The sequence below is a fragment of the Pelodiscus sinensis genome, chromosome 31, assembly GCF_052426305.1.
Source record: "Pelodiscus sinensis isolate ZL-2025 chromosome 31, ASM5242630v1, whole genome shotgun sequence".
NCBI classification, from domain to species: Eukaryota; Metazoa; Chordata; order Testudines; family Trionychidae; genus Pelodiscus; species Pelodiscus sinensis.
Genome location: NC_143082.1, coordinates 2,215,757 through 2,241,094, shown reverse-complemented (window position 1 = coordinate 2,241,094; position 25,338 = coordinate 2,215,757). Strand labels below are relative to the sequence as shown.

The 25,338-nt window shown below is 46.2% G+C and overlaps 2 protein-coding genes across 11 annotated transcripts in view; one reads left to right on the top strand and one right to left on the bottom strand.

The window, feature by feature from the left end:
* Positions 1–50: 50 nt before the first annotated feature.
* Positions 51–18,769, bottom strand: BRME1 (break repair meiotic recombinase recruitment factor 1). 3 transcript variants are annotated; one of them, XM_075917127.2, is made up of 9 exons: positions 18,643–18,769; positions 14,654–14,699; positions 11,284–11,488; positions 10,508–10,571; positions 9,397–9,501; positions 6,424–8,454; positions 4,626–4,738; positions 3,259–3,351; positions 51–1,070 (listed from the first exon to the last, which is right to left on the bottom strand). In XM_075917127.2, exons 1-9 carry the CDS (start codon positions 18,679–18,681, stop codon positions 923–925), a joined length of 2,844 nt encoding a protein of 947 aa, XP_075773242.2. In that variant the 5' UTR covers positions 18,682–18,769; the 3' UTR covers positions 51–922. The 3 variants fall into 3 exon arrangements, with proteins under 3 accessions (XP_075773242.2, XP_075773247.2, XP_075773246.2); XM_075917132.2 differs by lacking the exon at positions 11,284–11,488 and having other exon boundaries at positions 18,643–18,719; XM_075917131.2 differs by lacking the exons at positions 11,284–11,488; positions 18,643–18,769 and having other exon boundaries at positions 14,654–15,488.
* A 170-nt stretch (positions 18,770–18,939) lies between these two features.
* Positions 18,940–25,338, top strand: part of CC2D1A (coiled-coil and C2 domain containing 1A) — a 34,963-nt gene continuing 28,564 nt past the window's right edge. For 6 of the 8 annotated variants that reach the window (XR_012899734.2, XM_075917187.2, XM_075917184.2 and 3 more), the window contains exons 1-5: positions 18,940–19,043; positions 20,184–20,271; positions 23,478–23,610; positions 23,865–23,974; positions 24,625–24,687. Coding sequence is in view for 7 of the 8 variants with exons in the window: in XM_075917187.2 (XP_075773302.2) it covers positions 20,212–20,271; positions 23,478–23,610; positions 23,865–23,974; positions 24,625–24,687 (366 nt within the window). In the remaining variant the exon portion in view is untranslated. Of the gene's footprint in view, positions 19,044–19,597; positions 19,854–20,183; positions 20,272–23,477; positions 23,611–23,864; positions 23,975–24,624; positions 24,688–25,338 lie in introns of those variants that run through there. The other 2 variants (XM_089774567.1, XM_075917185.2) reach the window with 2 other exon arrangements.

Here is a 25,338-nt window from a genome sequence, read left to right as displayed (position 1 = left end):
GAGATAATGAAGTATTGAAATGGGTGAAGACTCATCTCAATTATAACAAATGTGTTCAACTAGTATTGGGTTTATTTTATAGTACAGAATGAAGAGAAATATATATCACCATTCAGGTTTGTCATCCCTCTTATAGATTTAAAACAGCTGGCAAACAGTTTTACTTTTAATTTGAAGGGCCAAAGTTATGCATAATTTATACCAGAAAAATACAGCATAAATCCAGGCTGTTGTAGAGTCATAGGACTAAAAAATAGCACCTCAATTCTTGTTTCCCCTGAAAACAAGAAGAAAGCCTGCTCTGCAAGGACTCCATAGTGGAACTGTGGAGGCTTTGCCTAGATAAGGATGAAAGGTATTTTGAAAAGTCTGGCACCTTAAACATATGCTACATTGATTGAGGTGAAGTCTCAGTAGAGATACTAGGGTTTCCGTTGCATAGTTTAGCATGTACATGCTGCCTGGTCTCCACTAGACTTTTCAAACATGGCAGTTAGAATGGCTTACTGTTTCACCTTTCAATTCTAATCTGGACAAGGCCAGAAAGGAAAGACCAAGAGTTCACAACCAGAATTTAAGCACACAACAACTGTTTTTTGAGGTCTGCATATGTGCCTTATGGGGAGGCAGATGAGTGTATATTATTCCTTGACTGCAATCAGCAAGTAATAAGCTAGAATTTGGTTCAAGACACTGAGCCTTATGCTCATTTATGGTACAGCCTCGTTGCTCCAGTCTCACAGTGAAAAGGAGCCTTAACATGGCTACAGTGATATAAAGGGGCCTTAGTGTAAATGAGAACAAGTTCTAAAATACCAAATGTAAGAGATTAAAAGCAAAACCAGAACAGAACAAAGCCTTTGGCCATTGAAACCATTAAATCTAGCAATGCTATTATTTGGCTCTGATTTGATGCACAGTCCTAGACCTCCTTCCATTTTTTTACTGTGTACACAGTATTTGTTGCTCCCTTCAGGGCATGAGCAAAAAACTTTCCCGACTGTCTGCTTTTTCTGTACTTCAGCCTCTTAAAAGACTCCAGATCCCTGTGGGTGTTCATTATCAGTCGACTAGAAAGAATGAAAACAAGATGTGTTTCACATTAGCAGCAAACTCTCTACACAGCTGCAGAAATGAGATTCTAAATATCTTTAAAAAAAACCTCACTCTTATAAAGATTACTAATTTGTACTTCACTAATCTGAAAGTTCTATAATTCACACACAATATTTTTCCCTTTCAGAACACCTTTAACTGAAAAAACATATTTGTTGTGTCTTTCACAAAGAGATATTGTCTCCAAAATGCTAAATTGGTACAAATAAGCAGAAAATTTTAACAATGCATTAGGCCTCATTCACAATAGCACTTAAGAATGTACTTACCTTTAATCACAGTGAATAAGGAAGAGCTTGCTCATGTGATTAAACATAAATAAGGGCCTAAAACTCTTCAATCTTTATGGTTTGTTTATTTGCATTTATTTAATTCAAATTCCTGAATAGGGAGCTTCTTAAATAAATGAAAATCCCTTCCCCGTCAGGCCTTGTCTTCACTGTGATAAAAGGAGTGGGTATTTTTAAATCAGGAAGACAGGAAAAGTATTTAACATGTTATCTGCTAGTGTCTTACTGTAGAGTAATTCTACACAAAACCACTAACTAGTAGAGATTAGGATTTACTTTGATCAACTAACCCATATTAAAAAGAAAGAGATCTTGGAGTTATGGGGATGTGCAGGGGCCGTCAAAAAAGCTAACAATGTTGGGAATAATTAGGAAAGGAACAGATAATAAAACAGAAAATATCATATTGCCTTTATATAAATCCATGGTATCCCATATCTTGAATAGTGAATGAAGATCTGGTCTCCTCATCTCAATCAATCAATATACATATATATATATATATATTGGAATAGGGAAAGGCACAGAAAAGGGCAACAAAAATTATTAGGGGTATGGAGCAGCTTCCATCTGAGGAGAGATTAATAAAAGTAGGACTTTTGAGCTTGAAGCCAAGAGGACTAAGGACAGATATGATTAAGGTCAACAAAATCATGACTGGTGTACAGAAAGTTATTTACTCCTTATAATACAAGAACTATTGGTCACCAAATGAAATTAATAGGTAGCAGGGATGTTAAAATGCATATAATTGATTAACCGTGTTACTGCTGAAAATTTCAATGGTTACAGGGTTACACGTGGGGCAGTAGCAGGGTCCCCAGGAGTCCGTATGTACCAGCTCCGCGCTGCCCTCCTGCTCCTGGGGAACCGCTGTTGCCCTGCACTGCTGCCTCGGATACAAAGCTGGACTGAGAACCAAGTGTAGCTTGCACAACCGATCATCTCATGCTAATCAGTTACCCATTTACGCAATTACACTCTTACATCCCTAACAGGTAGCAGATTTAAAATAAAAGTATTTCTTCACACAACACACAGTCAACCTGGGGAACTCTTTGCCAGAGGATGCTGTGAAGGCCAAGACTATAACAGGTTCAAAAAAGAGCTAGATAAGATCATGGAGCTATCAGCCAGGATGGGTAAGGATGCAAAAACATGCTCTGAAGAGTCCCTAGGCTCTGGAGCTGGGAATGGGTGACAGGGGATGAATCACTTGATGATTATATGTTCTGTTCATTCCCTCTAAACTAACTGGTATTGGCCGCTATCTGAAGACAGGATACTGGGTTCGATGGACCTTTGACCTGATCTGGTTGCCCACAATTATGTTCTTATGTAATTACAATTTGCCATGTGTACACTAGGATTTTTTTTAAATATATCTTTTCCTAGCAAAAACAATGCCATAAACTTTGACCCTGCAAATCCTTAACGTGGTTTGCTTCAGTGTGTGTAATAAGACTGTTAAACTCCAGTACATGTATGAATGGAGACTTGTGGCATAAGTAAAAGTAAGCAGTGGTTTCAAATTGCTGGTACATAGGAGTGATATGGTAGCCCCATAGTTGTTCTGTCATTAGTGCAGGAATCCCTTTCCTGTATTTCTTGATAACATTTTAAGCTTATACTTATGCCCACATAACTGTGCACATGCCTTGTTCAGGTTTAACCTCTTACAACGCACACAAAGACCTGGACATTTGACACTAAAACTAACCAAATCTCTGAAGTGGTCTATATTATAAAACCCAGTAAAACAATCCTCCTGTTCACCAGTCAATAATTAAGAGACTCACATGCTGTGAAGAATTCTACATGTACCATCCCTGATACAGATGTATGTTCTTACTTGAGATTAGAGAGCTCAATAATCAGACCACAAACAACATCTGTTGCATCTTGTTCTTTGGTGGAATCACAACTCTCCTCCATCATCTCAACCCTGATGAAAAAAGGAAGGAGAGAGGAACTAAAACAATCCTGACCACCAAAACATCAGCACCCATACAGCTAAAATATTAGCCATATATAGGAGGCTTATACTAAAGCCCATATATATAGCTAAATGCACTTTACTCCCACTTTAAGACTTCTTTACACTGCCAAAGTGGTGTAAAAGGGCCTTAGCTATAAGCAAAAATCAGGCTCATTGTATGTTGAGACTATCTCTACACAAACTGCTGCAGCTGTGCTGTTGTACCACTTCAGTGTAGACACTCACTACAGTGATGTGAGGAGGGTCTCCTGTTGCTGTGGTAAATCCTTAAGAGACAGCAGTTAGATCAATGGAAGTCTTCTATTGACCTAGCACTGGGGGTTAGGTTGGCTTAACTATATCGCAATATATGTGGATTTTCACACCCTTGTGCAATGTAGCTGGGTTGACCTAACTTTTTAGTATTGCCCTGGCCCCAATATATTTTCTACAATCTGTATCTAGTTTCCATTTTTTCAAGTTCTTCAGATAAGTAAAAAAATATGTTCTTGTCTTGAGAAAAATCTGAATGAGGGTCTAGAAAGCATTACCTATACAATCAGAAGTTCCCTATATTTGGTATTTGACCAGAAACTAGTATCCCACATTGCTACAACATGCTCATCTGAAAGGATTCCATCTTGCCTTGCAAACTATAGTCATGATTTTTGTCTTCACACTCCAGTAGAGTATGGAACAAAATAGTCAAAAGCCCTCAGCAACATTACACAATAGTTTAGGTCCGGAAGTAAAGAATATGAGATTAATATAAAACTGCAAGGGAAGTTTTAGGTAGGCATAATGTAATTGCCCAATTCCAGATTGTCCCAAACTCTAAACCATGTGTAGAGCACATAGCTGCATGTGAATCCACTATGTCACTTCACACCTCTGCCTGCCTGTATGGTAAGATCACACCCACATATTTATGTACAGATATTTGGCACAGAAAGAGGCGAGGTAGAGCCCTAAAACCATTACTACAGCCAGCTCGCATATTCTATTCTTTCCATGACAGCTTGAAATACAACTGAATGTTGTTGTTCCTTCTTGCCAGAAATGTTTCTAATGCCAAACAAGTCCACTGAAATACCAATTATTCTATTTCTAGTGGTCAGGATTAATATGTACAGTCCTGGAGTGTTGAAACACAACATTGCTTACTCCAGAGCATGAAACTACGAATTCACGGAACACACTGAAAATAAGTTTTCACGTTGCTCAGTGAGAAGTCTCCCTACCTGGTTTGCAGCTTGTTGGGGTACGATATATTAATGACTGGGACTGGCATCTGTGGATCACGATGCTCTCTTTCAGGGATGGAAGGACTGCAATTACTACCCACAGAAAATGGCTGAAAGACAGGAAGTTAATACAAAAATAGATAAATGCTCTGTATAAAGATTGTATTTGACACACCAAAAGAAGTTGTTTAATGACTACTGGAAGGTGCTCAGATATTAGTGTTGAGTGAGCATAGTATGAACACCTATATATAATAGTACAGAATAGAATTCCAATGTGTACTCATTCCTTTCCCCTGTTCCATGCCAAATTAAAACCAGGATGGAGGAAATCTATTATTGTTTTGCACAATATTTAGGTATCTTAGTATAATAATTTATGATTAACCAAATCAGTGATGAGTACAGTCAGAACTCTGATGCAGATATGTCCTCTAATGAGTTGCCCAAAGTGCAGGCCCACTGACGGGGATGGGGAGGAGAAAGGGTACAGTTGCCCCGGGACCTGGCAATTCAAAGGGGCCAGTGGCTCCTGGCCACCGCCACTGCTACTACAGCAGCAGATGGTGCCTTGGGCCCTTTAAATTGCTGCTGGAGCCCTGCTTGCACATTTGTGCAGCTCTAAGGGCTGGTGGATCGGCATGGCATGCTTCTGGCCATGTAGAGAACTGGCCTGCCCTTGGCCCTACCCGTTCTGGGAGCAAAGAGCTGGCCCCTTCCACTCCTTGCCGTGGGGTCTGCGGAGGCTGTTGGTGTCCCTGCCAAAGTGTGCAACACTAAAAACCTCATTGGCAACTTTTAGGAAACCCAAAAGCTATATTTAGACCCTGGTCCTTAAGCGCCTTAAGCTGTGCCCCCAGAAATGGAGGCACACAAAAGTAATAGCCACTTTTGAGGATTTTGCCTTTTAGTTAAACAGTTTTATTCTCACCCTGCAGCTTTTGGCATTTATAGGGAGTGGGGCCAAAAGCTACATTTTAAGGTTGTATGCTGCATTTGGCCAGGAGAATTGCATTTTTGGTAGCTCTGCCCTAAGGTAGCATGTTTTAAACAAATGTGATTAAGGCTAAATAAGTGGGAGAGGGGTTGATTCTTTTCTTAAAAGAAATGTTTTAAATAAATGTCCTTAGAAATGTCTTACCCAATGGATCTGTTTAAGCCTCAATTCAGTTGAACACTTACACACATAAGTAGTTCCATTTAACTTTAGACATGTCATAGTTTTAGAAACTGAACCTGGGACCTCTGGAGCTTGGCACATGAGCCTCTACCTATCACAAGCTAACAGCCAGCTAAGGCTATGGTGCGGCTCACTGTTCTCTCTGTAAGTGGTCTCAGTCCCTCAGTCAAAAAGGACTGTTATGAAAGCATGATCCTTTGTTTTTCTTTCCTACCCAAGATTCCTTTCTGGCACTATCGGTTTTTTACCTCCTAGTATTACCAGGTTTCTTTGTTTCCTCATGCTAGTAAAATTCCACCATTTAAACCCCTTGTCCCCTCCCTGCAGACAAACTTGGTCAAACTGATTTCCCTGGGCAGCAAGGGGGATGGAGTGACTAGCTGACTAGTCCTTCACAACCCTAGGCCTGAGGATGGCCTAATACAATTTCCTAATGTATTAGGAACACTGTAAAGTGATCGTGAAAGGGAACAGAAATTCTGCATCTATGTAAAAAACTCCATGTTTGGCCAAGTGCATTTTGAATTTAGTTATCCTCTGTATGCTAGGTGTGCCCAATGCTGTCCAAAATGGGTATCTATGCTCAACACTTTTGTAACTTTACAATCAATTTACCTGTTGCTGTGAAAGTTCCACTCTGTTATCTTCAAGGACACTCTGAAACTGGCTGTCAGGCAACAATTCTAGATCCAGAGAAAGTGCATCTTCCCAAGATGAGCAGGTTTGGTCCACCGGGAGAGGATCGCTCAGTGCACCAGTAGGCAAACTGATATCTGCTGCAGAAAGAGATGGCCAGCCACCTGAATTAGCATCAGTTCCTCTTTTATGACTGATTACTTTTTCTCTTTTCAATTGCTCAAGAACATCAACACATCTACTTGTGCACATGTTCTGTTCTTCATCTGTAGTGATGTTTAAATCTAAAGGGGAAAGACAATTTTCCATGGGAACAGGATCCATTTTATGTTTCTCACAAATGACTGTTTCTTCATTGTTTTTTACATTCCACAAGAGGCCAAGTGAAAGGGGAGAACTCTTTATTCCTGTCTCTGGAATTTGAGTTGCTGCCTGTGGGACACTGTCTGTATTTGACTGTTTAACTTCTAATATATTAGGTCCTGAGTCACAGATACTAACTGGTGACTGTTTCCTATCAGGCCTCAACCCCTCACTTCCATTTGCTTTCCACCACTCCAAAGGGATGTGATCTTCTTGATTGTTCTCATGTATAAAGCAACTATCAATCAAGGAGTCCAAAGCAACTGGGCTAGATTCTGCTCTAGTGCCTACAGATCTCTCTCTCTCCTTTTCTGCCTCTTCTTTGCCTGCATCAGGCTCTCCAGTGTAAAAAGCAGGTTGCTGGGAGGCGCTGCTGCACTCCAAGGGACCACATCTTTCAGTTTGTAGGCAGAAAAGACTTATTGTTTCAGTAGTTTGTACACTTTTTGATTCAGTAACTTCTACATCCATCTTCAGATCAACAATAATGGATTGACTAATACTAGGAAAATCCTTCCCAGAAATCTCTCTGTCTCTGTCATTACCAGTTTTCTCTGAGACATTGCCACTGCTGTGCGGGCTCCTTTGCTTTACAACTTTTCCATCACCGTTTTCACTCTTTTGCTCCAAGAATGCGCCACTGCTGTTTGGGCTGCTTTGCTCTGTGACTTTGCAACTGCCTCCTTGCTCTACTACCACTTCATCACCTGTGCATGGGCTGCTTTGCAGTGTGGCTTTGCCACTGCTTTTTGAGTGGCTTTCACCCACAATTTTATCAACACTGCACAGGTCGCTGTGTTCTGCAATTTTGCCACTGCCATGAGGGCTGTTTTGTTCTGCAGCTTTGGCATCTTTAAATGGATTCCTCTGCTCTGCTCCTTTGTCACTGCTACTTTGCTCTTCTGCTCTGCCACTTGTGCATGTGTTGTTGTTCTGTTCTTCATCTGTAGTGATGTTTAAATTTACTAAAAATTGAGGTTTAATTATTCTGCTCTCCATTTTGCTTTTGATGCTTGTATCCACCAGAGCTACGCCTTCTCCATGCATACTTTTAGTCCCTTTTTCTTCTTTAACATTGCTTAATTTTATGGCAGTTTCATCCTCCTCTGTGAGTTTCTTTTGGTCCACATTCTGAAGGGAACTATTCACATCTTCATTTTGTCTATCTTTACCTCCCTCAAAAATTCTGTGTTCTGCTAATATACTATAGCTCTCATCCTTTTGAATGGGGCATTCAAGTGACCCGAGAGACAGGTTCCTGTTTTCATGACTGCCTGCATCCTTCTGACATAGTGTATCTGGAAATAAGGGAACAAGTTCCACATAGGTATTTTGGTCGCAGCTGTCTTCTTTTAAATTAGATGCTGTTCCTTGGTGAGAAACCCCTACCATAGCAGCCTCATTGCTTATGTTGTTAATCTTGTGCTGGTTTTGAGTTTTAACATCCAGCCCTTCGCTGGTACATTTCTGACAGTGAGGAATTACCGTATCTTCAGCTTCTTGCACTTTGGTCCCCATCAACTGAGATGACCCTGGTGGGGACTTTGCTTCTTGCATATCTACTTCTGAGGGCTCACATGCTAGACTGTTGTCTGTGCATCGGAGATTAGATTCTAATGTTTCTTGAAGTTTGTGCATCATTAGTGTCTTGAGGGGAAAACAGAGCAACTTCAGTATTTTCCAATCTACAGATCTCTACTCTAATGTATACAATTACCAGACAATTTAAAAGAGCTATGCACTGAATTCAGATATTAACAAAAAGTGAAATTTATTTGCAAGTATGTGATAAAGTTAATAATAACCAGTTGTTCCCAAAGGTGTAAGTTTGTTAGCCAGACAATGAAAGTAGAGAGGGCCAATCCTCAGTTGATGTACATTGGCATAATGCCATTGAGTTTAATCTACACTGGCCCAGGATCTGCCTGAGGCTTTATCCCCCCTCTCTCCTTCTCAGAAGTTTTCTGAGACCTCATGAAATTCCCAAGAACCTCTGCCAACAGAATCATCACTTCCAGAATTCAGAAAAATTTTAAATACGCTCACTGAACAGCTTTCCCTTTTTTAGTCCTCCTTGGATTTACTGCTTGGAAGCGCACGATTATCAGTGATGTAGAAAAATTTAATTTGAAATGGGAGGACTTAGGTCACAATGGCAGCTGATAAGCAAGCATGGAGAATGTGGGTAGCCCAATGTGCTTAAAAGTATGGAATGAACTAAGGTCTAAGGTAAGGATTTACTGCTACCAATTTGAATATATAATAGTTGGTCCATTCTGCTGAGACAACTTATACCATAGAATAATTTCTCAAGATATCTGGTGGAAACCCTGACGCTAAGTCATTTAAAACTGATCAAGACAAAGCATGAGAAAAGAGATAGCAGAGCAATCTTACAGGCCTACTAAAGAGGAAATAGACTACAGTAGATGGACATCATAGAGCTTTTTTATCCTTAATACTTACCGATCTACAACAAGTAGAGCCATGCTGATTAATTATTGTATATTACTGACATGAGAAAATTATATCATTAATTGCACATGCATTGGTGAGGCTAACATGTTAATTGATGATCCAGTGCTGTACCTGTTCTGTTTGAAACTCTGCTGCTTCTCCATTTTTTCTCTGAGGTGTTTCAGTCAAACCTTTCTTTGGTTTTGCAAAGACTGGCACAAACTTTCCTGATGAATTCTACAACCAAGTTCAATAATGATGAGTGTAAAGAGTGGTTATTACCAAATGTACTAAGTAATACAGCACTCTGAGCAACCCTGATCTGAGCTCTCTCATATCAGAAATTTTCAGGGCACCGGGGGAGGGAGGAGGGCACAGTGCATGGCCCAGCCTCAGAGCAGGGGGAGTGTGGGCACTGGGGGCAGCAACATTCCGCTCCCAAAACACCTACAGCAGGCATTCTGAGGGTGGAGTGGGGCGGGGCCAACCCTGGCAATTTGGGAAGGCTACCAGATGCCCATGAGGTTAACTTTTTTCCGTGCATGTGGCTTTGATAAAGCTGCTGTCAACAAACTATAAGGCTACGTCTACATTGGCCCCTATTACGGAATAGGGATGCAAATGTAGAACTTTGGAAGAGGCAAATGTGCGGGGGATTTAAATATCCCCCATGGCATTTGCATTTTCATGGCCGCCGCTTTTTTCCGGCTTGGAGATAAGCCGGAGAAAAGCGTCCAGACTGGCGCGATCCTCCGGAATAAAGCCCTGTTCCGGAGGATCTCTTATTCCTACTTGCAAGAACCTTGTTTGCAAGTTTCCTGCCAAAGCTTCACTGTTTTCCTGTGTTTTCCTGCAAGTAGGAATAAGAGATCCTCCGGAACAGGGCTTTATTCCGGAGGATCGCGCCAGTCTGGACGCTTTTCTCCGGCTTATCTCCAAGCCGGAAAAAAGCGGCGGCCATGAAAATGCAAATGCCGCAGGGGATATTTACATCCCCCGTGCATTTGCCTCTTCCAAAGTTCTACATTAGCATGCCTATTTCGTAATAGGCGGCCAGTGTAGACACAGCCTAAGTGTTCAAGTGTGAGGTCTAGGAGATTACAATATTCACACAGCAAATCTAACTACACAATGGAATTATGGAGGGAATTCACTAAGCCGAATGTCTGGACAGCACCTAGCTGACCACAGCATAATTTATTGCTACTATTAGTTTTGTATTGCATCATTGGAACAGACTTACCTGAGATAAAGGAAGAGAAAGCTGTTTCAGCTCAGGGGAATTCTTTATTCCTTCATCATTTGAGCTGGTTAAAAAAAAAGAACACAACAGTATGCACATTTAGGAACTGTAAATTAACAAATTAATAAATTCCCTAGGAAAAGGCTAAAGCACAGATTCTGGGCCCCTGCATTCTATTTCCAGCTGTACCAATGCCTTAAAGCAAGTCATAATCACTTCCTTCTGTAAAAAAAGAATAACAATATTGATCCATTTCACAGTAATTCTGTTTTATTGAGACCTTCAACTGACACTACTGAAGCACAAAGTAGTAGTATTAATGTACACCAATAAAACTGAAGCAAACATATACAGTATAAATATAGGGGCTGATTTTCAGAGATGCTCAGCCAGCACAACTCTATAACTTCATTTGGAGTTGTAGATGCTTAATAACTCTGAAAATTAGGTCCACAGGGACAAATCTTGCAGTTCTTGACTTATTAGGTTTGCCTAAATAAAGAACTGCAGAATTTAGCCTTCAGGCTTCAAGTGAACATTCTCCTAAAAAGAAAACTTACGTGAAAGAAATTCTGTGCAAGTGATCAAAGGCAGTGAGAATTAAATATGCAGGGAATCAGAAAGAGGAATTATTTTTCCATATTCATCTCACACAACCTGCTCTATAGGGAGAACTCTCCTCCCAACACCTTTGTTATTCCAAATCTTAGCTTCCTATCATCCAACAAACTCAGGTTGGCTGATTCCAGTGCTTCATGGGGAACAAATTCGATTACCTTGTTTGCAAGTTTCCTGCCAAAGCTTCACTGTTTTCCTGACTTTTCTCTTCCCATTCCTGCTTTGTTACTGCTGTGGTTGGTTTTGATTTTTGTTCAGAACCATGGGATTGAGGTACTGGTATTTCAAAATTAGTCTCTGCTGTCAACTGGGAGTTCTCCCTAAGGCTTCTTTTTGCTTTGGAAATATTGAGTTCATTGTCTCCTTTTAAAGGAAAAAATAATTAAAAAGTCAAATTGATAATGTTCTATGCAACTGGGACAATTAACAGAAAAAGAGTGCAGTTTTATACAGTTTCATGGTAGCTATGGCAATTATTCCATGGGCCCTATCAATGGAAAATTAATAAGTTCAAAGAATCATTATATCACTGGCCAACTGAATATGAGTGCGGGTTTTGCATTAATTTTTCTGGCTGCATAAAAATGTCAAACTAACACTAAATTTCTAATGCAACCTGTGACAACATAAATGCTACTGATAATTTTGGCTCTTACAGTCAGTTATGCTAAGGACACTTTGCATCCATCTTGCAGTGTAAATATTCCTTATATAGGGTGTAAAGCAGCATTTTACTCTGCCAGAGGGATGTCAACTGGCTTTATTGTAACGAAGAGTCAAGCCCTTTAACTGAATCCAGCTAGCCTCTTAATGATATGGCACAGGGATTTCCAGATTTAGGAACACTGCAGTAAGCTACAATAGATATTTGCCAGGTTGAGTTACCCAGCATTGCTCGAGTCTTTACATGCGTCATTTAAATCATTGCTCTGGGGTAAATGAAGGGTTCAGCACGTATGCTGTCCTGGGAAGAGAGGACTATCCCAGACTTTAAGGTGCTATGGGATTCCTTGTTGTTTTTGTCTATATACAGATTAATAGGGCTACCCCTCTGATAGCTGCGCTTTGGACACCCCTAGATTTGGCAGAAAGGAAAACAAATGCTAAGCTAGGAATCCTGAAATCCCCTCTGAATCTTAGAAGTGTCCTGTGCATGTTGCTTAGGTTAAAAATTAACTATGGAGTGGTCAAATTCCAGATCTCCTTTCTAGAGTAAACTGTAAGCACTACCAGCTGAGGGAGGCAGAACAGGGATTCTCTAGTAATCCTTCATTTACCAGAAAGCTGCATAACAGAAACTACATAATAATTACACCACAAGGTATAATTTGACAAATTCAGTCTCTGAGCAGATTAGACAGGTTCTACTCAGGCGAAGAACCTGAGACTCAGCTAGCTCTGTAGTTAGTACTAAAAATTATTACCCATATGGTTAAATATTGTTTGTGCCATTCCTTGGACCCAATTCTTCTTTTACACAATGATGTAAATCAGGAGCCATGTTATTGAAGTCAGTGCAGTTACAACAGTATAAATAGATTTGGTTTTTATTTTTCCATGTTTATTTTTAAGCATTTTTATTTTAATTAGTTAAATTTTCACAACTGTGCAAAGTTATAGGCTTTGCATTTTTTATTGATTTCAATGTTCACATATGAAGTGGTCAGACAATTATTTGATGACAGCAGGCACTGAGATTTAAAGTTAAAACTTTATAACTGTTAAAACACAAATTATCAATATCCCATATCAAAATATGCAAAAGTAAATATCCATGAATCAATTTCTAAGAAGTTATCAAGCAGCATTTTTCTTGTTTTGCCTTTCTGTAAATTTTGATTGTTGTTGATGGAAATACTATTGCATCGACTTGTAGTGCAAACTACAATGAAATAGACATTTATTGATAAAAATCTAATCCTCCCAAGCCTAAGAGTAAATAAGAGCAGAATCTGGCCCCTTTTTTTATTTCCTTACTGCAGTGCATTGACAGGAAGCTTGCTCTTGCTTGTAGGCTCTGCTGTCTGACTTCTGAATAGAAAGTTCAAGGGCTACTAGCCCTCTAGTACAATTTTCCGATATTCCCCAATAAAGTTAAAAAAGCCTAAACAGATCTGATTGACTCTAGAGTGTTTTTAAAATGGGCTGACGTGCTGTGCTGGATTGTTATAAGATGCAGCATTTATTGATTCTTCAAAGTGTGTTTCAGTTAGATGGAGAGGTGGTTAAAAAGATGAGGATTGTTTCCCCCCTTTGCCCCCCCCCCCCAAAATGCAGACCATGCTCCTCACTTGAAAATCTCATCAACTTTAGTTCTTTATTACTGTACTAACAAATACCAGGCCAGACTCCCTTCTGATATCCCACAGAGTAAGAACAAATGCAATCAAGAGAGACAGCAGGAGCACACAATGCAAATGGTGAATTCTTAAGTATGCAAACAAGAAGAAATGGGCTTGCTACATGACAAACAGCCAGGGTCTCTAAGTGCATACTACTGAGAAACTTCATGAAATATTTATTAAAACAAAACCACCTGAGAGCAGAGCGCTACCTCTTCTGTCAGTGACACTTCAAAACGTGACCTCCTGTGTATAGAGCATGTGAGGTCACACTGTGCAGAAGATGCCATTGTTATTGTTTGAGCCCAGCACTTCTTTCTTTACAAATGAAGCACTGCCAGAAAGGAAGCTATAAAGGAAATGGAGGAGCGGAATGGGGGCTACTTCTGCTTTGTCAATGGCCCATTGTGTGGCTATGGGCCAATCACAGCACATCTCAGTGTTTCTATTTATCCATTGGCAAAATGGGCCTAATAATAGGTATCTACCACACAGAAGGGTTATAAATGTAATTAATATCTGTAAAATGCTTTGAGATCTTCACATGAAAGTTGCTATAGAAGGGTAAAGGATTGAACAGTAGGGTGAAAGGAGGGAAATGGTGATGGCATAGCTGCTGATCCTGTGGGCACTCCAGGGCTAGCACACCTAGGCTATGTCTATACTGGCAGCTTCTTGCACAAGAACAGCCGTTCTTGCAAAAAAACTTGCCTGCTGTCTACACTGCATGAGGGTTCTTGCGAAAGTAAATGTACAGTATAGCATTGTAAAACAGGGCTTCTTCCGGAAGAGTTATTCCTCTCCCCACGAGGAATAAGCCCTCTTGCGCAAGAGCTCTTCCACAAGGGGGCAGTGTAGAAAGGCAACATGAATTTCTTGCACAAGAAGCCCCCATGGTTAAAATGGCCATCAGAGCTTTCTTGTGCAAGAGAGCGTCCACACTGCCATGGATGCTCTTGGGCAAAAGCAAGAGCAGTGTTGAAACGCTCTTGTGGAAGATTTTTTACACAAGAACTCTTCCACAAAAGAGTTCTTGTGCAAGAAGTCGCCAGTGTAGACGTAGCCCTAGTGAAAATAATTAGAACAGATAGTCTAGTAGCAATTTAAAGACTAAGAAAACATGTAGATAGTATCATGAGCTTTTGTGGGCAAAACCCATTTCTTCAGATAATTATATTATTACTACCTGATAATTCTTTCTTCCTTTTATTCATCTTGACAGCTTGATAAATCTAGATGGGGGAAATACATGAGAATGCTCAACATATACAAGTCTCAGTGCATGTTATTTCATACAAGGCAAAACACATTGGCTGTGTCTAAACTGGCATGAATTTCCGGAACTGCTTAAAATGGAATACTATTCCGTTTTCAGTTTTTCCGGAAAAGGAGCGTCTACATTGGCAGGCTGCTTTTCCGGAAAAGCCCTTTTTCCGGAAAAGCGTCTGTGGCCAATGTAGACATGCTTTTCCGGAAAAGAGCCCCGATCACCATTTTCGCGATGAGGGCTTTTTTCCGGAAAAGACTACTGGGCTGTCTACACTGGCCCTTTTCCGGAACAGTGTTCCGGAATAAGGACTTATGCCCGAGCGGGAGCAGAATAGTTTTTCTGGAATAGCGGCTGATTTTGTACAGTAGAGCATCGTTGCTTTTCCGGAATAAGTGGCCCAGTGTAGACACAGCCATTAAGTGTAAATGTTGAAATTTTACTTTTTTTTTAATTATTAGTACATAATTCCGGAGATTTTCTTCCATCCATAGCATTTGAGCATATATGTAAGACAGGCATTTGCAGTGCTGCTGTAGCCATCCTGTAGAAGAGCTTTGTGAATTTGTCTCTTTCACCAACAGAAGTTGGTCCAATACTATTACTTCACTCATCTTGTCTCTCATGCAAATCAAAGTGAAGTTATGCAAATTATTCAACTACAAGGACATGGATTTTGCTCACTTTGTTATACCTAACATCAAAGTATGAAAAAAATGAGTAGTCCTGTAACACCTTTGTACAATATTCCTAACTGTCAGGGTGGTCAAATATTGAATAAATTGCCAAGGGATGGAATCTCCCTCTCTGGAGATATTTAAGAACAGGTTAGATAGACATCTGTCAGGGATGGTGTAGGTGGAGCTTGGTCCTGCCTTGAGGGTGGGGGGCTGGACTCGATGACCTCTCGAGGTCCCTTCCAGTCCTATGATTCTATGAATATGATCTTTCTCATGGGCAAATCCCACTTCCTCTGATACTAAATATTTTTTAGTCTCTAAGTTGCTACAGCACTACTAGTTTTTTTAAAGTTACAGACTAACACAGCTACCCCTCTGAGACAATCAAAGTATCTAGACCAGGGGTCTCAAACTCACAGCCTGGGAGTCTGCAAACAATCCTCTCCCCACCTTCGCACCCCTTCCGTCAAGCTTCCTCCCAAGGGAGCGGGGAGGCTTAGCATGGGGTGGCAGCAGGGATTGGGGGGGGCCTACGCCCACCCGTACTCATTGCATTGGTGGGAGCTGCGGGGAAGCAAAGCAACACAGCAGCGTCTGCTCTGTTCCACCACCATCTTCCAGGCAAGCCTGGTTGCTCTACTTCAGTGTGGCAGCAGGAAGTGGATCACTCCAGCCCCAGCGTGGGCTGACTTGAAAGATGGCAGTGAAGTGGCACAGGCTTGAGTCACTCCACTTCCTCGCAGCTCCCCACAGTTAGTGGGGGGGGGGGGGGATAGACTCTCTCTGACATCCTCAGCTCACCCAAGGCCCCATGGGCTAATCAAAGTATGAGCAACCATCCCATTCATAGGACAGTTAGGGTGGCTGCCACAGCGCTCCCCAAAGCACAGGGCCAGGGCAGCCACTCCGAACCATCTGATGATAGGACAGCTCTGCATACACCTCCTCCGGGCCACCACAGAGACGTGTTGGCAGTGGCACAGTGCTAGCAGCCAAAAACCACGCTTGCCCCACTACACTACCAGTGGTGGCACCAGAGACCTCTGAGGGGTTTATATGGCCCAGGGGCAGCAGGTGGGGTTGGGGGAACCCATGGAGAACATTCCCTGCACTGGAGCCCTGCCAGAGGCGTGCCTGCTGGTCCAGTAGGATGAGAGGACTGGCCCTGGCCCTAAGGTACATTGAGTTTGAGATGTCTGACCTTGACACCTGTTTGACACTGAAATATTCAAGATCTGTTGGAGACTAACCACCACACATCCCTACTGCCTGCAGTTTTACCAGTGAAATATGAAATTAGGATTTTAGCTCAGGAGGCTGCGGCAATGCGTTGCTGCTTTTTGCAGCTTTTTATTTTAAAAGTCTCAGAGTAGCCATGTTAGTATAACTTTGAAAACGAGTACTCCCATGGCACCTTAAAAACTAACAAAAAAAATTATATAGTATCATGAGCTTTCGTGGGCACAACCCACTACTTCAGACGAGTGGATCAAGAGGCTCCATCCAGTTCATATCGTTGTTCAGGCCAAGGGTAACAGGGTCCAATTTGCATATGAAGGTCAATTCCACATGTTCTCGCTCTAATTGACTGGTGATATTCCTTTGTAGAAGAATGGCTACTTTTTAAGTCCATGACTTGAGTGCCCAGGCCAGTTGAGATGTCCTACTCCAGGTGTGTGTTTTACCATTCCTGATGTCTGTCCATTTATCCCAGGGGTGGGAAACCATTTTTAGATCAGGGGTGATTGACCTACAGAAAAATCAGTCAGGAGCCACATACAGGTGAGAAGCAAAGTGAAAAGCCCCTGACTGAGGAGGAGAAAGACGCTCCCCTGGCACACCAAAACGTGGGGGGCCCAGGCTCGTACATTTTGTGCGCTCCAGCCCTACCCAACGATGAGCCTCAGGGGCCAGATCCAGGCAAGGTGGGGGCCACGTCCAAACCCAAGGCCTGCAGCTCCTCACCCGATTTATCTATCCTTCAACACAGAGACCATGGGCTGCCTGACAGACACGGCCCAAGGGCACTGCTGGCCCTGGGTGGCATAGATCAAGTTAGTGGACATGCGGTTGTATGCACATACCCCGATGGCGTAGCTCATAGGGGTGTGTGCTGTGGGCACCAGTTGGGGCAGTTGTGGCACAGGGGGGAGGGGGACGGGGGCTGAGGGCTGGCTGGGGGAGCCGTGGCGCGGGGGGGGGCGCTGGGGGAGCCGTGGCGCGGGGGGGGGCTGGGGGCTGGGGGGAGCCGTGGCGCGGGGGGGGACTGAGGGCTGGCGGGGGGAGCCGTGGCGCGGGGGGGGCCGGGGGGCCTGGCGGGGGGGGCCGTGGCGGGGGGGGGGGCGCGGGGGGGCTGGCTGGGGGAGCCGTGGCGCGGGGGGGGGACTGAGGGCTGGCGGGGGGAGCCGTGGCGCGGGGGGGGGGGCGCGGGGGGAGCCGTGGCGCGGGGGGGGGGACTGAGGGCTGGCGGGGGGAGCCGTGGCGCGGGGGGGGGGCTGGGGGAGCCGTGGCGGGGGGGGGGACTGAGGGCTGGCGGGGGGAGCCGTGGCGCGGGGGGGGGACTGAGGGCTGGCGGGGGGAGCCGTGGCGCGGGGGGGGGGCTGGGGCTGGTGGGGGGGCCGGGCCCGGGGGGGGGGGACTGAGGGCTGGCGGGGGGAGCCGTGGCGCGGGGGGGGGGCTGAGGGCTGGCTGGGGGAGCCGTGGCGCGGGGGGGGGGCTGGGGAGCTGGCGGGGGGGGCCGTGGGGTGGGGGGGGGGGGACTGAGGGCTGGCGGGGGGAGCCGTGGCGCGGGGGGGGGGGGCTGGGGGCTGGCGGGGGGGGCGCTGGCGGGGGGGGGGGCGAGGGGGGCGGGGGGAGCCGTGGCCGGGGGGGGGACTGAGGGCTGGCGGGGGGAGCCGTGGCGCGGGGGGGGGGGGGCTGGGGGGCGGGGGGAGCGTGGCGGGGGGGGGGGGACTGAGGGCTGGCGGGGGGAGCCGTGGCGCGGGGGGGGGGGCTGGAGGGCTGGGCGGGGGGGAGCCGGGGCGCGGGGGGGGGGGGACTGAGGGCTGGCGGGGGGAGCCGTGGCGCGGGGGGGGCGCGGGGGGAGCCGTGGGAAGGTTCTGGGTTGGGGGCGGCACAGCCCGGGGGCGGGGGCAGCTTGAGGCGCAGGCAGCGGGGCGCCCCCATTCACCTGGGGGGGGTCGGGTCTCGTCTCCCCTCCCCTCAGGCTTCCCGCCCTTCCGCTCTCACCCCCTGCCCCGCCCTTCGCCTCAGGGCTCGCGCCGCCATCGCCTCAGCCCGCGACGGGGGCTCGCGCTCGCCTCAGCAAACCCCGCGTTTCCCGCCCTGCCCGAGCTCGGCCCCGCCCCTCTCGCTTGGCCAATCAGTCAGCAGCCCCCCGCTCCGCCCCCTTCATCGGAGACACGCCCACTCGGACACCACCCTTCCCCGCGCTGGCTGTCCAATTGACTGTTCGCCCCGCCCCGCCATAGAGCGCGCCCCTCTACTATTGCACATGCGCGCTTTCTGCTGCCTCCCTGCGTTGTCTTCTGGGAAATGGAGTCCGTCTCTCACACTAGTTTTGCGACAGTGGCGTGTCGGTAGCCGTAAAGCAAGGCGCGCTGTTGACAGCTACCCGGGCAAAGCAGGAAGTGAGTTGGGGGATTAGCAAGGAGGGGGGCCCCCGCCCCCAAGGGTGTCCGCCAAGAGAGCCCTGCGCTGGGGGAGATAGCGAGGCTCGGGGAGGGGCAGCAAGGCGGAAGCAGGGTGCCGGGGGGAGGGGCTGGGAGGGTTCTGGGTTGGGGGGCAGGGTGCCGGGGGGAGGGGCTGGGAGGGTTGGGGGGGCAGGGTCTGGGAGGGGGTTGGGGGGGCAGGGTGCCGGGGGGAGGGGCTGGGAGCTGGGAGGGTTCTGGGTTGGGGGGGGTCAGGGTGCCGGGGGGAGGGGCTGGGAGGGTTCTGGGTTGGGGGGGGTCAGGGTGCCGGGGGGAGGGGCTGGGGGCTGGGAGGGTTCTGGGTTGGGGGGGCTGGGAGGGTTCTGGGTTGGGGGGGGTCAGGGTGCCGGGGGGAGGGGCTGGGAGGGTTCTGGGTTGGGGGGGGTCAGGGTGCCGGGGGGAGGGGCTGGGAGGGCTGGGGGGGAGGGTGCCGGGGGGAGGGGCTGGGGGCTGGGGGGCTGGGGGGGCAGGGTGCCGGGGGGAGGGGCTGGGAGGGTTCTGTGTTGGAGAAGCCGGGTGGTGGTCATGGCAGAAGCCCTGGGCATGGGGGGAGTAGTGTTAGGGACAGTAAGCCCCACAGTGTGGCACTTCAGAGTGTGGTTTCTGTGGGGAGAGGCATTAGAATAGGGAGCGAGAGGGACCTCAAGGGCAAGGAGAATAGTACACAATGCATCTCCTTGGGTGAGAGGGAAGCTAGGATCTGGGAAGTGTTTGTGCTGGGTTAGGGATTTGTGGGACAGCTCTTAGCAGGTGAGCACTCTTGGGAGGAGAGGGAGCATTGGAGGTGTATGGGGTGGTATTACCTGCTTTGTTTATTCCCTCTGGGGCACCTGGCCTTGGCCACTGTCAGAAGGCAGGACACTGGGCTAGATGGGCCTTTGATCTGACCCAGTCTGTAGGATGAGGGGAAAAGGGGGGGAAGAAGAAAGCGTTAGGTGAGGGAGACGGAATGAGGTTAGTTAGCCAAGCTGCCCTGTGTGTGTGCGCTAGGGATGGGTGATGTGGAAACAGAGACAATGGCTGTGTGATCCCACTGTAACCATCCAGCTCCATTTGACCCAATGCACTGACTCCTTTCAGTTGCATCTGAGGGGGGAGAAAAAAAGAAATGAACAAGAACAGGAGGCCGCCTCCACCACCAGGCAGTGGTGCTGCCAGAGCCAGACAGGTGAGTCATGGGTTTCCTTTTTTGCTTCTCCCTGGTCTGTGTGAGGAAACACCTCTCCCTTCAGACCTGCTTTGAGGTTTTTGGTGTAAAAAATATTGTTGTCCTGTTGTCAGAATCCCCCCAATCCCTATGGCTGCTCCCCCTTGTCCTGCCCCAGATAAGCCATCTATGAAGTAACCTTTGTGTGTATAAAGGCCCCAACCCTGCTACTTTTGACTTCAGCAGGCGCAGGTTCCGGCCTGCAGTTTGTAAAGTTTGGGCTCCTTTAGGATGAGAAGTCCTATAGAGATGAAAAATTGTTGTTTGTTAATAATATTGCTCTTGCATTGTGGGTACATTTTTGTCCTGCTTGCCTTATGGTAAACATACTGGTTTGCCAGTGGGAACATTGGCCAGATTGTAACCCAAGTGGCTTCTGCCTCCATCCCATGGTGGGAATCAGATTTGCTGTCATTTAGAAATCAAATCAGGAAAACTGACAAACTAGGAACAATAGAAGTAAACAATCATTCCCCTCCACCCTAGCCCCTTGGGACAAAGATGGGGGACCGGATGAGAAGGAGTGACTCTTCTGTTTCCATTGTCTCTCTAACACACAATGTGGAATTAAAAGTAAACAAACAAACAAAAAACCCTATTGTGTGGGATTTAAAATGGTGTTATGGCATTTCCTTAAGGCACAGTGTCTTTTATCCTAGCTTCATGATGCAGAATTCCCGGTGTTAATTTTCATTTGTGTTTACCTAATGAGCTAGAGTGTGAGGTTTCTCAGTCTCTGCGAACAGGCAGGGTGATATTTTGAGTTGTTTCTCCTTCTTAACTTTCAGATTCGCATAGCAGGTTTATGTGAGCTGCTGGTCTCCTTTCTGATAGCGACTGGCATGGTCAGGCAATTGGTTTATTTTCAGGAAGAGAATTTAGGATTTTGCTAAGATGTTTAAAATGAATGGTGTTAACTCTTGAGTTTTGTATTTGTTTTGCAAGTGTCAGACAATCCATTTAACATTTCAAAGCTCACTCTTCGGTTTGAAGCACATGTGCCAGTCTAATGGGGGGGATTTGATTGCTCCTCATGACTAATGAGGAATAAAATGTGATGTCTTGTCATACATCCCACGTTAATGGGATCCAGCATCCTGCAACATCCAGTTGGTGGCGGTTAAAGCTGGGTATTATTCCAGGTTTCTTGTATCAGGGGATGTGGGTAATTCAGCTTCTGTAGATTTTTCTTTTGCCCCCTTTTTACTGAACTTAGCTATGTGCTGAAAAGGTAGACAGGCTGGCAAGCCGGCTGTCACTTTCTGGGTAGGAACCTACACACATCACGGTAACTAGTTCTGCTGTCTGGCACCTCACCTAGTTATTCATGGAGGTACCTGTCTGCTGGAGGAGCATGTTAAGAATGTCAAATTGTCACACAAATTCGAGCTGTTGTGCAAGTCTGTGGAGGACAGACTGTCCAGTGTCAGATGGCAATAGCCTTCCCTCTCTTCCTGTGCCGGGAAGGGCTTTGTGGCAGACAGACAGATGATGCCTTTAGAATCCACTTAGGTGAAGATAATGTATTAACCCTCCCCCTTCCCTCCAGTCCTACACTCAATAAAATGACTGTGTGATCCGTTAATTGGTGAAACTTTCAATGTTACTGGCTATAAAACCTTGATCTACCACACAACTTATCTGACTGTGCTTCAGCTCGGAGGATGAGGGGATCACATGCGGCTTCCCCATTTTCAGGCCTTCTGAAGGTTTGCACTGCTTGCATTAGCCGTTCTTTTAGTAATCTACCAGGAGGCGGTCTAGGGTTGAGTTTTGCCATCTGTCAGGGATTTTTACATAATGGTGCATGCAAATAGGATTTGTATTACCCTGCCCCGCATTGTCTCGGTTGAAGGCTGCCCTCCTCCCTGATGCTTGCTTCTACCGCCAGCAGGGATTGGGTCAAATTCCATGCGTGAACAGGTATAGGGAGCATGTTGGGAGGAGCAAACCAAACACTCCTATAAAAGCACGGACACACCTGCAATTAAATCTGTGCAGTGATCTCTGTAGGAGATAATGCAGTAGGTGCACTCCACCGTACAAACAGCAAGATGCATGTTAGGGAAAACTGTAATAAAGAATGAGGGGAGTAATAGGATGGCGCTCTTGTAGCTCTTCTCTTATGAGGAACGTACGTTAAGCTGTGCCATGCTTAGCAGTGTCAGTAGCTACCCTAGTAGCTTTACTTTCAGTGGGCAAATTGGCACGTGGAGGTGGTGTGGCCTGCCCACGCAATGGAACCCTACGGTTCTATCTCATGGCCTCGTGCTCTAACCGTGAGATCACACTCCCCATAATACAGGAACCAGGGATCGCCCAATGAATGGAATAGGCAACGTATTTAAAAGGACCAGAAGGTAGTACATCTTCACACAATGCACAGTTAGCCTCTGGAGCCCATTGCCACAGAGTGGCAAAAATGGGAAGGCCGAAAGCTTAACTTGTTTGAAAAATAAAACAGGTAAAAGTTTAATAGGCAGCAGGTTTAAAACAAGCAAAAGGAAGTTTTTCTTTATGCAGTGCATATCAACCTATGGAACTCCTTGCCAGAGGATGTTGTGAAGACCAGAACTTTACCAGAGTTCAAAAAAGAGCTAGATACATTCATGGACAGGTCCATCAATGCTTATTCTAATGCTGTTCTGTTCACTCCCACTAGCATTGGCCACTGTGGGCAGACAGGACACTGGGCGAGATGGACTTTTGGTCTGACCCCGTCTGGCCGTTCGTATGTTCATGGAGAACGGGTCCATCAGTGGCTGTTTGCCAAGATGGAGAGGGACATAACCCATGCTCTGGATGTCCCCACGTCTCCGTTTGCTAGAAGCTGGGACTGGACAACAGAGGATGAATCACTAAATAATTTCTCCGCTCTGTTCATTCTCTCTGAAGCTTCTGGCTCCAGCCACTGTCAGAAGATGGGATACTGGGCTGGACGGTTTGACCCAGTATGGTCACTCTTCTGTTCTTAGCCCGAAGCTGGAAGGAAAAACCTGCCCCTTTCTTATCCCTTGGTCTAACCATCAGATGACGCTTCTCTATCAGCTGAGAGCAGAATTCAGGGCTCCTTATGCAATGTCCCCTGAGCTAAGCACTACATACTACTGCCTCTTGTTGCCTGTTGGGAGCCCACTGACTTGTGGTTTGTCTTTTATCCTCTCCAGATGGGTTTGCTAGTGGACTGCTCTCCGGAGGGGATGAGGAACAACGATCAGGCGGATGATGGTGAACTGGAAGCGGAATTCTTGGCTATCGTTGGAGGCCAGCCAGATTCAAAAGAGAAGCCAAAAGGGAAAAGTAAGTGGTCCTCCACTCCCTGCCCATTATACATGTCCTCCGCTGGGACACGTCTGCATCCCAGAAGGACTGGATTAAAAGAATTACAAACTGTAAACTTCTAGCAGTTTAATTTCAGGGTTACAGCAAGAGGGAAGTGGCAGAGCCTCGCTTAGCAACAAGACCCACCCCCAACCCCCACAAGCACCCTAGATGGAACTCTGATTTTAAATGGTTGAGAAATGAGCTGTGCATTTGTCGCCTCTTCTCTTCAGCCCCTTTGCCCATGGAAGCTATTGAGAGAATGGCTGCTCTGTGCATGAAGGACCTGGATGAAGAAGATGGGGAAGAGGAAGAAGATCTGGAAGATGAAGATGATCTGATGGTACGAAGGAATTAAGTGACGGGCTGGGAGAGTTGCACAAACAGCTTGTTTTCTAAACAATGCCTCGTACGTGGGGAATGTCTCTACAGTAACATTCCTGAGTAGCAACAGGCGACTAGATCTGTGATCCGTTCATCTGCCTGCTCCCTCCAAGTCCTCTTGGAGAAACAGAATTTGTTTTCTCCAAGAAGCTTTATACTTCGGCGTATCACTGGCCAGGGATCTTTCTACTGAATTTTGCACACGGCTGCATGGTGATCCAAACCCATTGTACTGATATTCATGCAGGAATCCCACTGTTCCACCCACCTGTCCACCCTGGGGGACTTCTGCAGTTTTACTATAGCTCCAAATGCAGCAATTGCAGAATCGCCCCAGGATTAATCTGTAGATACTGGAGTTAGCGTCTTGACTCCTAGATTATTCTATTTCCTTAGAGATGAGGTATTGTATCTAAGTGCCTGTCGCATCCTACATAGGAAGAGATACTTGTTACGTGTTCAAACTCTTGCTCCACTGCCTGTCCCTTACTAGCCAGCACCTTAATTTGTCTCTAGTTTATAAATTGCGGCTTCACTTCCCATCAGTGTGAATTCCATTTTGAGAATCTCTGGACAAAATTAGGAGACTAAATTTCTTTGTTTTTGTAGGCGGAACTCCATGAAGTCCTAGGTGCAGAAGAAATCCAGGGTCCTCCAGTACCAGCTGCTAAGGTGCAAAAGTCCCCTGCCAGTCTGCTTCCTTTTTCATTCTCCTCCCTGTTTCCAGCGGAAAGCATAGTCCTAGCACAGAGATGGCGTCTGCTACGTAGCTGTGCCCTGTACGTCTGCTCCCCCCTCTAGCCCAAACCAACCTGTTCGGCATTGCAGTGTCTGGGGTATTAGAGAGAGAAATAGCCTGGGAGTTCAAAGTCCCTTTTCCTGCTAGTGCAGGGGAAGAGCCGGAGTAACAAAACTGACAGCCAGGTTCGGGCAGGGGCCAGTCTTGGATTTGGGGGTTTTTCAGACACCAGTTGGAATTGGTGTCATTGGCCGACTGTCGGGAGGCTGGTTTGAGCGAAGGGATCGGCTCGCTCAGCAAGTTGCAATGTATGGGCATGTGCTGGGCCTGCTGGGAGCCACATTGCCTTCCGTAGAGCAGTGTGGGTGCAGCAGCTGTTCCATGCGAGCAGGGTGGCGGCGCATCTTCCCATGAAGCACGCAGGGGCTCAGGGCTTCAGCGGGCAGAGATCCCGAAGCCACTGCAGCCGGGGGAGAGGGGTCCCTCCTCCAACCCCAGCACAGAGCGGCTGCGGCCAGGGCAGCTCTCTGCCATGACCGGTGGGGGAGTGGCCAGTAGGTTGGGCTCCTAGGCGGGGGGCCATG